Source organism: Lepisosteus oculatus, chromosome 7 (genome assembly GCF_040954835.1).
Source record: "Lepisosteus oculatus isolate fLepOcu1 chromosome 7, fLepOcu1.hap2, whole genome shotgun sequence".
Lineage (NCBI taxonomy): Eukaryota > Metazoa > Chordata > Actinopteri > Semionotiformes > Lepisosteidae > Lepisosteus > Lepisosteus oculatus.
The window spans coordinates 39,805,263-39,820,844 of record NC_090702.1 but is presented as its reverse complement, the minus strand read 5'-3'; the positions used below and the strand labels follow the sequence as shown (position 1 = coordinate 39,820,844).

General features: G+C 36.3%; 1 protein-coding gene across 1 annotated transcript in view; it reads left to right on the top strand.

Annotated features, from left to right (window-relative positions):
• The window catches only part of cog5 (component of oligomeric golgi complex 5), a 173,806-nt gene that overhangs the window by 44,285 nt on the left and 113,939 nt on the right, over positions 1 to 15,582 (top strand). The window contains exon 7 of the mRNA XM_006633320.3: positions 8,425 to 8,555. Coding sequence (XP_006633383.2) covers positions 8,425 to 8,555 — 131 coding nt within the window. The remainder of the gene's footprint in view (positions 1 to 8,424; positions 8,556 to 15,582) is intronic.

The window sequence follows — 15,582 nt, the reverse complement described above, 5'->3', positions numbered from 1 at the left end:
TGAGCATTAGGTAATGATGAATAATAAGGCAAACGTTGTTCCACATCTGCATCTTGCATCTGCATTACACATACAGTACAGTCATCTCTGAAATGATTGGCATCCTTGATAAAAATGAGCAAAAACAGCTATATAAACACAGGTAACAAGCTATAGTTTATAACTATATTCTTGTATTTTAATGCAATTCCTCAGAGGGAAATTTATTTTAATAGTAATAATGTTATCTATCAAAGGCTTTTGATAAATGTGGTATGTTTTGCACCCCTAATGACTCTTATAAAGTCAGACAGTTAAATTTGCGTTAATATGTTGCCTTTTTGTGTTAATCTCAGTGTTAAGGGGCTATACCCAATTGACCTACCATTCTAAACCACATTTTTTTTTCAAAACTTCAGGATGGTAAAATTCAGAAGAGCAGAGCAGGGTGATTGGACCTTCCTGTTGTAGACACACATGCTGTTTGTAGAACCCTAGTGCTTATGGAAGGACATCCCTTATGTGCAATGTTGAGGTGATAAAATCTTGAGAACGCTGCACCTTCCTTGTAGGTGTGTCAAACAACAATTTGAGTACTGTAGGTATCATAAACCTAGACAGACAATTTAGTGACACCTTAGATATCTGAATTGGAATCGACATATAGAAGGAATCAGCACATAAGATTTGCAACCCGGTGACCAAGCACGAACCAGATATACCAAGCTAAGGGAAGTACCTCTGGAGTTGCTTGTTTACCTGGCTTACCTGTCATGGCACATTGAGATGGCACACAGTAGAGTTGACTTTTGGTATAGATACCAACTTCCTCTTGTCCAGCAACCCTTGCAGGAATTGTAGAATTATCAGAATGTCATGAAGTCATTGCGCTTACTGAGGTACCAGGACTGGGAAAACCCCCAGCTTGCATGAACACTGTGTCCTTGTGGAAGGTGCTCTAATGCTCTGGAGGATGGAAATGCCTTCTGTTGAGAGACTCATTCCCATCTTAATGGTGATATACAGGAGCAAAAAACATAGATGAAACTGCAGGTTCTGGGTGGCTTAGGGTTCCATTGCCTTGGTCAGGGTTCTCCCGGGAGAAGTTGCACAAGGAGAGTAAACCACAGCTGTCCGTGACAGTGAGGAGCCATCAAAAGCAGCCAAGCGAACAGCAGAGAAGCGAACGTGGCCTCCTGTGGCAAGGGGAGAGGGAGGACGTCTACATCCAGTAGTCTCCTGTACCCAGAAAGGAGAACCTGAGGACTCTTTGGGGGTGAACAGGGTGACTCTCTCTCACAGCACACTGAGGAATGTTAAAGCCCATTCAGTCAGCATTTTTATGGGAAGGTGCATATTTCCAGACAAATACATTCCTGCTGAATCAAACTGGTTTAACCACATGTAAAAACAAATATTCTTTTTTTAAACTGTTTTTTAAAAAAGAGTATGTAAAATACTCAAGAGATATTTTAATGTATCCAGACAAACAGTGCTTTTATTTAAAAGATGTGCTGTTTTGTTGAGAGGGTGTACCATCGTGATCTAGCATTCTGGTAGGAGGTGGATGAAACTACCGTGCTTTTACATGTATGAAAGGCAAACATGCATTCTCACAACAGTACACACACAGGAAGACCACTGCAACTTTCTAGCCCATTGTCATTATTTAACATTCATAAATATGTAACTGGTATCTGTGTTACACGCTGAAAAATTGTAAAATAAATGTCAGAGTCATTATTGGAAATATAGATTGACATTTCTGTTGAAAATACAATGCAAATATCTATGTGGTTGTACCAATCAAATGCAGAGCCAAGTGTCGTGACAATTCTACCAGGTGTTCTTAATGCTGGGAATGTATAGAGTTTCTATCCTGGGTTACACAACCCATTTAATATGTTGAAGGATCTTTATTTTTAAGTTTACCTCCCCTTCTCCAAAAATTTTTTTTTCAGTGTATCATTACTACAACAAATTAATTAATTTAAAAATATTTATTTATGTTCCACCCTGTCTAAATCTAACATCATCTGTAATTTTGTTCTGTACGTGTTTTAATTTCTGCCTTTAATTATTTTTAGAGCTTGCGGATTATACTATGAGACCCCACTCCATCTTCAACAGAAAACTAAAAGCAAATCCAAAGGTTTACTTCTGTGGTTTTAACTCATTTTCAAAACTACAAAATGCGAGATAATTATTCTCCATGGGGTTCTGCGCTCCTCTGATGCTCCCTGGGTTTTGCAAGCAGTTTCCTTTCCATGTTTACTTCCAGGGATACGTGTTTGAAGGTTAAAGCCTTTTTTTTTATGAAATGCAGCAACAAGTATGTTAGATTGCACTGTGGATGCAGTTTTTCACAGCCTTAAGATCTGATCACATCATAGTGCAGTGGGTTGGATTTTCTTATATATTTGTCATGCTTTTCATATTCCAACTTCTGTCTGTCTGGGACTAGCCAATACAAATACAATACCAGGAACACTGATTATGTTGCATCAGTACAGAACCCATGATTAAATGAGACATTTGTAGGCTTGTTGAATAATCAGTTGAATGTGTGCTGCTCGTATTTCAGCGAATTGTTCACATCTCTTTTCTGCAGGGTTTGTTATGTGGCTATGGCTCTCTATAATAGGTGATAGGTCATCTTCAAAGAATAGATTTCCCAATAGGAGTGAAACGGAATATTGCCTTAGACATTTTCTTCATATAATGTATGTATATTTGTCACATTCGTTTGTGACTGTAAACCACAAAAACAGTATAAATTACCTTTAGTTGCTTCTCAAATCCTAGTTTTTTTTCCAATATTGTTTTTGACAGCATTTTATCTACGGTATGTCCCTTTCACCATTGGGGTGGATTATTTTGTGCAAATCTGTTTAGTGAGTGAGAGGAAACTTCTTTTGTGTCAGGCAAATATTTCATGACCAATTATTTTAAATATTTTTTGTGCTCATAATTCCCTTGTCTTATCTTATGTTTTTCTTCATCCCTGGTTCTCTTTGGTTTTAGTTTGTTTGCCCTCTTTTGTCCTCCTTTTCTCTAACATTCGGTTTTGGGTTTGCCTTACGTTTCCGTATTCCTGTATTGCGTCCAGCTTTCTCTTTTATCAGATTATTGCTAGTTATTATTTTATTGCTAGTGCCTTGCTGCTGGAAAAAAATGTCCTGTGTTTAGGTAGGGAAGGACTTAATCTGAGTTGTTTTAAAGATGAATGAAAACATTTTTGCCCCACATTGCACATGCAGATTTTAGGGAAAACAGACAAATGATGCCGTGGTTATACAGGAAACATTAAGTGCTGCAGTTGTGGCAGTCACTTGACCTTATCCTCTTGCTGACTAAAGAAGTACACTGGCTCAGGCGAGTCCAGCAGCTGCACTGAAGCTTGTACAGATGTCTGAATTAATGACGCTTTCCTGGCAGAGACCCTTTTGGCTCATTCGTGACATATGGTGCAGCAAATTGAGAGGGGAATGACGTTCGACACCCTGTGTAACGGTTTGTGATGCTCCACTTCATTACTGTCATTTCCCAAACACTTTGCCACGAATAATACTGGCTTCCGCTATCAAATAAATTTTTTAAAGGGGTTTCAATAGGAATCGCTCTTAAGGCTGCATGTGTGTCATAAGAATATGCTGTGCCTCGCAGATGTCTGATTAAAAACCTACACCTTCCAAATCCATTGTGATACACGATTTGTACTTAAATACTAATGACGTTCATTTATGAGCACATTTAAAAAAATCTCAAAGTGTACTACGACAGTACATGCATAATACTGCATAAAAAACAGTGAAATGACCAAATACAACAGAAGGGTGCAAGGAAAACTACAGTAAAAAAAGTAGTTCTTCAAGCAAGACTTAAAAATGTCCACGGTCACAGAGTACCTAATGAATGTGGTCCAGATTATTTGTAAAATTGCAGGCAGTAGTAATGTAGGTTTATAGGCAAGCAATAGCCTTGAAATAATGCTTGTCTTTAGGATTAAGAACCAGTTAATAGATTGGAAACCAAGTACAGATAAGGAGTGATTGTACAAAGTGGGGTTTTGTAATAAATTGAATACCTTAGGGACCTGTATTACAAACATTGTTCTTCCTAATATATACCAATATTCTAGATTCTAGTATCAAGAATTAGTCAGGTTTGCATATAATGCCCAAATATGAGAATTAGTAAACACAATAGAAACAGCAAATTAATTTAAAAAAAATAGGTGCATTTCAAGACTGGGCAAAAACGTGATGATAACATTTATTGTAGTCAAATGGAATTATATTTAAAGCAATTATAAAAAATATTTTGCTTAGAAAAAGACTTGGCATAAACATTCTGTTGTCTTCAGTACAACTTGATTAAGAAAATACAAAGCTAACAGAATTTTAAGATGTATAGTTGGAAGTGCTAAACTTGGTTGGTTACTGTATATTAAATGTGTAATGTGCTTATAAGTCCTCATATAGAATATTGCATACAGGTTTGGGTGCCACATTCCAAAAAAGACGTCAATATACAGTAAATAGGGCAGTAATATATCCTTTTGCCGATATGGGAAGCAAAGAATTTTGGTCACCATAATATTGCTGCATCGACATGTTTAGTTTTAAGCAGAAAGGATGATAAGGAAACCTGGTTCCAGGGTTAAAAGTCTTCAAAGGCATTCTCAAAGTCATCCCGGTTGACTTATTCATAATCAATAGTGAAACACATACCAGAGAGCAAATATAGGTTTTAATGGTCACGGGATATTCTTAATCCAGTGCCAACACGCATAAAACAGACCAGGTAAATGTCATTAAACATGTAATCTATATTTAGAAATCAATAATGGCGATGGGCGGCACAGTGGTTGGCATTGCTGCCTCGCAGTTATAGGGCCCTGGGTTCATTTCCTGGAGTGCTGTCTGCGTGGAGTTTATCTGTTCTCCCCATGTTCGTGTGGGCATTCTCTGGGGTACTCCGGTTGTCTCCCCTAGTCTAAAGATGTACTTGTAGGTCGATTGGCTGCTGGGAAAACTGTCTTGTTTCACCCTGCGATGGACTGGCGTCACTTCCAGGGTGTCTCCTCCTTGCCCCACTGCTGAAGAGATGCCAGGACAGGCTCCGTCTCCCCCGCAGTTCTGAATTGTAAATAAAGTGATTAGGAAAAGGACGGGCGGTGGTGGCGACCTTTCGCTCAACGTGAACAAAACCTGCTCACAATAAATTATACCAAACTTTAGAACAGTTTGTACAATATATGGAATAACGACAGTCCATGGAAAGAGCTTCCGAACTCCATTTCAGGACAATCCTATCAGTGGGTTTTACCCCGGCAGCTGTAGCTGCACCTGTATATTGGAGTCAGCTGGATGTTGCCTCTACGGACCTCTGAAGGTCAAGCATTGACCGTAAGCATTGATCTGAAAAATATTTTTGAAAGAAAGGATTCTGTCCTTGATTGACTCTTATTATACATACCCACAATGAAAACCAAACCTAAAATCCAAACTATAGTTAAATGCAACCATGAAACATTAGGATTTGTCTCTAGTAATGAGCTAGATTTCAGGAAAAATCCTCCTGACTGTCTTCATTTTAAAGCTAGTTAAAGCAAAACCTGACGCCTAATGTCACTCACTGTTTTTTACCTGTCCTCCACAAAGGTACTGCTTTCAAATAGGCAGCTTTTTTATACGTTTTAGACACTAATGAGCAGATGAACTTAATTAAACTAAGAGAGAGAGATGTCAGTCAATTGTTTTTTTTCATGAGGCATCACCTCAATTCTTAAGGTAAGGCTTTACTTTAATAATGCAAATTTGTTACAACACAGGAAAGCATTTAAAAGTGAGAACACAAAGATAACACTTTATGCAAAGAATTGTTGGAGACACTCTTCCTTCTTTCAAGAAGTGACTGTGTGGTCATTGGTAACTACGCATCTAGCAATCAAAAGATAGATGAGTAATCTTACCTCCTGTTATTTGTAACATGTATGTTTTTAGTTTTTTATTTTTTCTCTTTAAACTTGTTTTAATATTAAATTACTGTTCTATTAAGTTGTTACAAATAGTAATTTCATTACATACTGAGGTTGCTTACTAAATGACAGGTTGCTCATGCATAATAAGTGTCTGTTAATGTTTTTGATAATACCCACCCTGAGAATTGTTCAGCTCACCATCATTGGGGTGCCATCAAGAAGATAAGATGACCAGTGGATTGAGCTGGAAAACAGTTGTGTATTTATTCTCAATGTGTTTGATGTTAGTAAGATAGTAATATGACTTCTACAATACATTTAAACTTTCAAGGAACAATATAATATTTCCATCCCATAGTTTCCTTTAATACTTGTTGCCCCTAAATCATTTTGCATTATGTTTGCAATTTTGATTTATTAACAGTTTATGGTAGACATCTGAATTATTCTATTATTTCATTTTGATTTGTCTAAAGTGTTTAAGGGAGTATTAATTACAAAGTAAGTGCAGGGGTGTCTGACAGGTTTTGAAGGTGTTATATGACGTACTGTTTACAGGGTCTTGCTTTGGCTCGTTTCTTGCTAAATACTTTAAACCCATCGTTGTTTATTCTTTAATATTTTTAGAAATGCAGTATTTGAGTACTATAAATAGCTATTTCTTGACACTCTTATAATAATAGATTGGAAATTTGTTTTCCTTTGAAGTAATTTCAGTAATTTCTTCTGCCTTGTAAGATAATAAGGAATCTTCTTTGCAAAAATATTTTTCTATGTATTATATATGAATATATTTATAATATATAGTGTATATATATAGAAATGTTAACAAAACAAATAACGTACAATTCCTAATGCCTGATGTGGAGGAAATTGACAGTGTTAAGCACTGATATCAGATTCTGGAGTACTGGAGATAAGGAATAGTTTTTTAAGGAGGCCAGCATGTAATGTAGTCCTTCTTTCCTTATTGAACTCGAAAGGCTTGAAATTGTTCAGTTGCTTACTGTCACAAAAAAGTGTTTAAGAACATTTTTTCATCGCTAAAGCGAATGCAAAAATACATTGCAGTGCTCAGTGATGCATTTGCTCTGTCAGTCTTAAATTCATAAGAAAACTTCTGCCTGAAGGTCACAGGAATCTTAATAATTACAGTTGCATGCAGGGGAACTCTGTCTTATTCTGTAATTCAGGGGTAAGGGTTTGTGTCCTTGCTGTTGCACGTGATGCAGAAATAGATGGTCCTTACAGCTGTAGCTCTCACTAAATAATGGTATCACTCAGGATTGATCCCAGGTTTGCTGTGGTTTCTTCTGAGTAGCGTTATCCTGTCTCAAAGGGTTTCTGATCGGGATGCTTATCTGTCTGTACTAGACCAGCAGTCTATTTTAATATTATATACTCTTACTCAGGTTAGTTTGAAATTACATAAATTATATAAAACAATTTTAATCTACAATTTAGGAATGCAATGTAGAAATTTTAGCAGTGTTTTAAAATAGTTACATTATTGACTGACTACCACACATTTTCACAGTTTGATGATGAATCTGACGTCTGTGACATCATTGTGAATTCAACTGTTTTCATTTATATTGATGTCACGTTGATGTCTTACCTGTACACTGTGTGTGAGAAATAATCACAGGGATTGGGATACATTTATAATGATGTAATAATATTGTAGAACCTCGTGGAACCACACAATTCCCATGATGGTTTTCCTGATCTACTCGTCAGAAGGTATTAGGAATTTATTAATTTAAAGCATTACTGTATTTTTTGCAAATATGAACTAGAAGAACACATGACTGTGAGAACTGTGACCTGGCTGCCATAGTTAAGTCTTTTAGTCTTTTAGTAGTAGTAAAGTGTTTTAGTAGAATTCAGATATGTTATTGAAGCTCATATGCTCACATATCCTATAACTTCAGTACTTTTCTGTTTTTTTCCCCAGAAAAGCATGTTGTCTTTTCAAGAGTATCAAGATCTATGGAAAGGAAGTGCTTTCTGTATTTTTATTAACATATTAATATATTTTAGTATATATTATTATTTTAGTATATATTTAGTATATATGTAAGTCTTTTTTCAAGTTAATGAATAATTTATTGGAAAGATTCTGATTTTTTTTTAAAAAAACTTTTTATTTTCAGTTTTGACTCGTAAACCTTGTTTTCCAGCTAAGTTGACATCCAATTACATTAAAAGCATCCACCTGGAGTTAAGTAACAGATTAGGTTGCAAATGTCTTTTCCATTATCTGAATCTTTAGCTACACATTAGGGTGGAAAGGCTTTGTAACTTTTGTATTAAATAACCAGTGCATTAATGGCGTACATTATTTTGCAATAAAAGTCTAACGTTTATTTTGAATTCTTTTTGTTAAGGTAAAAATGAACTGTTGCTTTGACGACCTTGCTAGCTATATTCCACTGCTCTCTCCATCTGTGTTACAGACTACCTGTCTCAGGGAGTGGATTTGTCTGGAATAGATGTGATTGAGAATGACCTCCTTTTCATTGCACGAGCTCGGCTGGAGGTGGAGAATCAGGCCAAGCGGTTGCTGGAGCAGGGCATGGAGATTCAGGTAGGCACACAGCAGGCCGGCAAACACTGGCTAAAAGAGGCTAATGAGATGCATTGCTATACATCCATACATCACACCCTCTTGATAGGAACAGGCAGGCATTTTGTGAACAGAACAATCTTGGCGTGTCTGCAAGTAATGAAGAATTGATTTTCATTTTTGCAATGGGATTTCTTTGAACATTTTCGTTTCTCTCTTCACGCACATGGGGGGAAAAAAAAAGAAATACTTTATAAGTGCCAGAATGAAGCTGGTAAAAGATTAACATCTGTAAGTCACTGTATGAGGTGGTGTTGGAGAAATAGGTCTTGCATTTTCACAAAAAAAAGTAAGACATAAAATCAGCTGGCTTGTACCATCTAGCTTTCATTGCTGAGGGTATCCCAGAGGGATGACAAGGTTGAATATGAAACAAGTTTAGTTGATAGAAAACAATAGGGCTGTGTCTTGGCAATATCATATAGAGGTCAAATCAAGTGGTATTAGATTAGGAAGACTGTGAAAACGGGGGGTGTTGTCTGAAACTGGGAGCTAGGGATCTCACAGGTACCATACATGAAATCTGATGCTAGTATATTAGTGGTAAATGCAAATTTTAAAATTACTACCTCTACCTCTACCAAATTCAAAACCTTCTATTGTATTAGAAACAATGTTTGATCCATCTGTTTTCTGACTCCTTATCCAGTGCAGGGCTGTGGGGGACCCGGAGCCTATTCTAGCAAGCAATGGGCACATGGCAGGATACATCCTGCACAGGACACCAGTCCATTGCAGGGCACACTGACACAGACAGCACAGGCTCACAGCATAGCCAATTTTCTAGAAGCCAGTTAACCTACCGGTTTGTCTGGACTGTGGGAGGAAACTGGAGCACCAGGAGAACAAACAAATACCATGTCGATAGCACCCCAGGAATTAAATCAAGGGCCCCAGTACTACAAGGGAGCAATGCTAAGCACTGCAACACCATGCTGCCCTACCAGTTCTGAATCATGTTATCATGAATTAATAAATAAATAATCATGAATCAAAGTAATCATGTTCTGAAATACTTTTTATACAGTACTTGCTTGACAATCGTGTGTAAAGAATAACCTATAATGACAAAAGCAAATGTTTCAGACTGTCAAATGTAGGTGAAAAGGGATTTAGATGGGATAACATCCTCATAAGTGTAACGTTTGTTTAACTGGGAGGCTGGGAAGGAATGTTCAAATATGCAGACATTTTGCTGGATGTGTGGAGGAGGGCCAGAAATGTCTACTATATAGAGGCAACCCCTTTTAAAGAACCAGTGTGGAAAATAGTGTGGGTTTGCTGTTTGAGTAAATCTTACAAAGCCTTTGGAGGTGTCAGATAAGGGGGCGAGTGAATGGTGTGGAATAGAAGGCATAAGCCAGGCTGGGTGGAAAAGCTAACATAAACTGTGTCTGTAGTAGGGGGCTGGGTTGGGCAGGCTTGGCCAGCACAGCTCATCATCACTGTCCTTCCCACATTCCCAAAGTCCAATTGCTTTAAACTGGTTGATTAAAAAAACAACATACTGTATAATAAAGATGAACACTTTTTTCAGATTAGTCGATATGCAATATGTATTACAATTGAAATGCAGTGTTTAAATGTGTTTCTGTTAAGTTATTGTTTACACACAAAAGCTCTTTTTTAACATGAAATAACATTGGCATCAAGGTGTAGTTTTGTCTTAGAGCTAGCTTTATTATTATGAATAAAGTTAGCAGTATTGTTTTAAATTATTTCCGAGTTAACATTGTTTTACAAAATTGGAATATGAACAGAAATCAGGTTATTTATCTAATAGGCTGCACTTAGTTGTCTACGTGCAGTGGCTTGAGGCTGGATTCAAGAGCAAACAAATAGACGAGTAGACAATAGACATGAGGTTAAGTGCTAACGGGTGGAACTGATCTTCTTCCTGATCGGGTTGATAGACAGATCTGCCAGTTGCTGTGGTGATTCTAATGCGCTTTGTGATATTTTGGCGAGAGCAGCTCTGAAATTTTATTATTGAGAGGCAAATAAAGAACAAAAAATCGAAATAAAAAAATATTAAAAATGTGAAAATTCTTTTAGTAATTCATGGAAAGAAAGACTAGCATGAAATACCATTAAAATATTATTGAAGCAAATTACTTATGCTTCTAGAAAGTATTTTTAATTAACTGGTAACAACAGGACACGAAGTTCTGGTTCATACAGTGTTTCTGCACAGATCATTAATTGACATGATAAAATACAGTTGCACTCTAGCAATACAAAACAGTTTTAACATTTCAATTTCCGTACACGTAATGTTTTATACCAGATGTAGATACCACTTTCAACTATGTTAATATTAAAATATTTAAAAGGCTATTGTCCACCAAAACATTCTTCTGAGCTCCACCCCCAAGTTTGCTATGCCTTGATTAGAACTATCAATAGGATAGAAACATGTCTGGTGATTAAATTAAGCCTTAAGATTGCATTTACAGATGTAACAGATATACCTGTGGCTGAAAAAGTTTTATTATCAATCAAGCTATCAGTTTTAGTTAATGTATTAACTTCACATGGATACCACAATATCCAAACAAGAGGACATAAGTGAATAGTACAAGATTAAAGTACAGTAAGTTATAAGGTTTCAAATGAATAAAAAGAAACAGTGTAATAACCGTACATGAAATAATGTAATGTAACAAGCTACAAACCATGAATCACGAATTAAATTCAGCACAGTTTCAAGCACTGTCAAACAATTACTAGGCTGTACAGGAAGCTAAAAACAGAGGCATTCTGTGCAGACATGATGGATTACTTTTGAACTAAATGGACATCAGTCAGCTTGGGGCAAGGATCTAAAGTTTCTCAAATTGATTAGAAGGTGGGAGAATTCAAAGAAAATATGGAAGGGAAAAGCAATATGTCAAAGGACTATTAAATTTAGTACTTCTACCTAAATTCCAGGAACAAAATTTAAAACGTAGAAGCTAGTAATTTGCATTAGTAGGCAAATTATGATATGTCTGTCTGTCAAAAACATGTTTAACAGGTGGCTATCAAGGGTGTCAGATATTTAAAAGGTGCAGAGTTTAGGAATTGTTGCATAGAGAAAATCACATTCAAGTACATTAAGTATATATGTTAAGGAAGTGATTAAAATAGCATTAAACATCTGTTTAAAATTGCATTAAAAATGCACAAAATGCTATTGGTTTCAATTTTCAGTTGTTGCATTTTTAAAGCCCTTTAGAATGTTAGCATTGAAACAGTGTATTACAGTTACTAGAAGCACTGAAGATAAACATATCTCCTGGGCCTGTTGGTATTCTATGAAATGTACTTAAATTGAAACAAGATACTGGATGTTATGTTTAAGCTGCCAGCTATACTCATCAGTTTCTCAACGGCATAATAGCCATTGATTAGACAGTTGTAGTTCCTATCAATAAAAAGTGTGACAACGCTGAACTAAGTAATTATAGATCAATAACATTTATTTTTATTTCATGTAAGGTTATGAAGATGACAGAAGTAAACTACAAGATCATCTGTATGACAGTAGGATTCTAGGAGATAGTCAATACAGGGTTTAGAAATGGCACAGTATGTAGGTTCTTTGAGCAAGTATCAGCAGTAATGGGCACACACAGAGCATATTATATTTTTATGTTCCCCATTGAAGATTAATTCTCAAATAGTAATGGATAAACATTCAAAGAAATACCAGTTATTTAAATTGTGAACATATTAATGCATAGAAAGAATCCAGGCAACGTGTGAATGCTTAGATTAGGATGATTATATTGATCAAAATTCTGCTATAATTGCCATGCTATAGAAACTAGTCAAGTTTGCATATGAAGCTAATGTGGGAGGATTAGGAAACACTGTAGATACAACAATGGAAATATAAAAAGGTTTAGCGAAATTCAAGATTAGACAAACATCTGGCAGTTAATAATAATAAAAACCGCAGGTAAGAAAAATATAGTTTATACAGTAGATACTGGATAGGAAACTGATCTTGAAGCAATTTATGAAACTGACTCATTTATTATTTACATCATCTAGCAATATGCGAAAGCAAAAGGATTTTAGGCTATGTACTTGAAAGTTTAGAATTTAGTTCAAGGAAAGTTCAATGTATGGTGCGACAGTAAAACCATATTTAGAATATTGTGTACATTTTGAGGACTGTATTACAAAATAATATTGCTGCTCTGCCATCAGTCCGGAGAAATGTAAACAGATACTTTCTGAGCCTTAAATGCATATTCCACATTAATAGCCTTAAAGAACTAAAACATTTTAGCCTTAAGCAGAGAAGAACGTGGAACCTCTTTCAAATATGTGAAAAACTTCAAAGAAAAGTCATTCAGTGGACTTCTTCAGGATAAACAGAGAAACAGGAACCACAGCACAGAGGGGTAAACAATGAGGAGGTGCACTTAAAACTGAGCACAGGATGTTCTTTTTTCCACAAAGGGTTGTGGGGGTCTGGAACAAGCATTCCAGCCATGTTGCCTAAGCTGATGGGATGTGATTCTTGGGTGAATTAGCATGGTTGTAGCTTGATTTTGTCAGATGTCAGAGGCTAAGCAGAGCTGGGTCTGGTCAGTAGTGGGGTGAGAGATCTCTAAGAAAAGTCGCAATGACTTTAAGTGGCCTTCGTGGACCAGTGGGTGCCAATGTCCCACCCCGGACCAGAATTTTCAAACGACTGTCACAGTGTGGTGACGGTGGGACACTGTGCTGTAGGAGCGTTCCATACCTTTTCCCATTACAGACACTGTTCATAAGGGGAGAGGTGTGAGTCCTGGTGTCTTTTTGTTTCCAATCTCTGGGTTCCCCCAGTTTCATACTTAAGTCAGTTGGGGAAGGACTCTTTCAGTCAGCAAGTAATTTTCTATTAGAATTAACTGCTCAAAATCAAATGAAGTCATTAAACCAAATGGCCTGGAAAAAGTATGCTCTTTTTGTCTTAATACTTCAGCAAGATTTCAACCTATCTTGAATTGGTTTGAGCATGACTTTTGGGGGAAAACAAAAGAAGTCCCCTGATGGTAAATTGGTAGTAGTAAAGTTCACATATTGGAAAATGAGAGAAAATATGTTATCAGTTTTGATTTGCATGAGGATACGATGTACGGGAGGCTTAGGTTTATGTAAAACATTCCACTCGTGATAGACAGAATTCTCGTATTTTCGCACGTGATTTACCATGGTTAAAAAAAGAGACCTTGCTTAAAATTTGTATTCAGAAATAAAAGAGCCTCAATCAATGGGTATTAATGTAGTCTTGCTACTCAACAGTTCCTCCTGCTATATTCAGTCAAGGCTGGATGTGAAAACCAAGGCTGGTTTTCATAATATTCAGGAAACTCAGATTTAGGACACTTTAAAAATCAATTTTTCTCATCTAATCATTTGCTTTGCATATAGATATATATATCAGCTGTGAACCTCTTGTTTCATTTGTAGATTCCTAGTATACCTGCGTCTGATTGTTTTTGCTAATCGTGATATTAAGCTTGTTGATTCTCTATCATATTAACCAGCTCACTTGGGGGGGCACAGTGGTTAGCATTACTGTCTTGCAGTGCTAAGCCTTGAGTTTAATTTCCAAACTGCTATCCCACCTGCAGAGTTTATGCGTTCTCTCTGTGTTTGTGAGGGTTTCCTTCAGCTGCTCTGGTTTCCTCACGCAGTCCAAAGATATGCTAGTACATTAATTGGTTCTGGCAAAGTCAGACTTGGTGCGGGTGTGTGCATGTCTCTGTCTGTGTGTGCTCGGCGATGGACTAACGTCCCATCTAAGGTGTGTCTCTCCTTGTGCCCATTGATTTCTGGGATAGGCTCTGGTTCCCACGCTAATAAAATGACTAGAAAGAACATGCATGAAACTCACTTACACATAACCACCAACAGCCATGTACAGACACTTTCAAACCATCAGTTTTTACATGACCAAAACACATTTCATGTAGTAGCATTAAGGAAGCCATGGGAATATTAAATAATTTTCATATTTAAGGAAATAGGAATATACAGTAATAAATAGGAAGACAATAAACCAAAGAAGCTGAGTAAGACTTTGATGTCTTTATTACAGACGTTCAGAACTGCAGAAATATGAAATTATTATTGGATTCTGCCTTTAGAATCCAACAGTAAAACCCTTCATAATTTCTTGATTTGACATAGAACTAGACAAATCAGAATTACTTGATTTTGGTCCTGTAACTACAAATTCCTGTTATTTGAGGTAGAGATTAGAAAGCTTATCTGTTTTTAGGATGCAAAATAAAATTAATTCAGGATGTGTTAGTTTGAGAAACTAACTGGTTTCATCTTGTGTAAGCCTCTGTATTAAAGATTTTAGTATTTTAACACAGAGGAGCTTCGTGTTGGTTAGTTTTGTAACCTAGTCCTGAAGAACAGGTTTTACAGGTAGCTTCAAATGCCCAATAAGCAGGGACCTGGAGAACATGCTAGATTCTTATAATTAAACAACTGATTGATCCAATTAAGTATTTCACTGCTTGACTGGAGCAAAAACCAGAGAACACTTGATTTTCCAGAACCAGGATTATATACGCCTGTTCTAAGGCAACACACATGACTAAAAAACTGTAAGAAAATTATTTTTTTCATTTATAAAAATGGTTGCTTTTATATTTGGTTGCTTTAGTGTAATTAAAATAAAAAAGGAAAGAAGACTTTGTATCATTATAAGGCTTAACAATGAAAGTGCCATGTTATAATGTACTAGAGCAGCTCCTGCTCTCCACACAACCTAACAGTCTATAATTTGCTTAGGCAAAGTGAAGGTATGTGACGCACATAAAATGTTATTCCACATGCTCTCATTTTATAATAATTAATAACCTAAAATATTTAAAATAAAACAATTTTATTTACATTTAAAATTACAATTTAAAGACTCTAACTATTAGAATGAACTTAGAACTTCTAGGATCATAGGTTCGTACCAATACAAGATTAAAATACGATTACACAG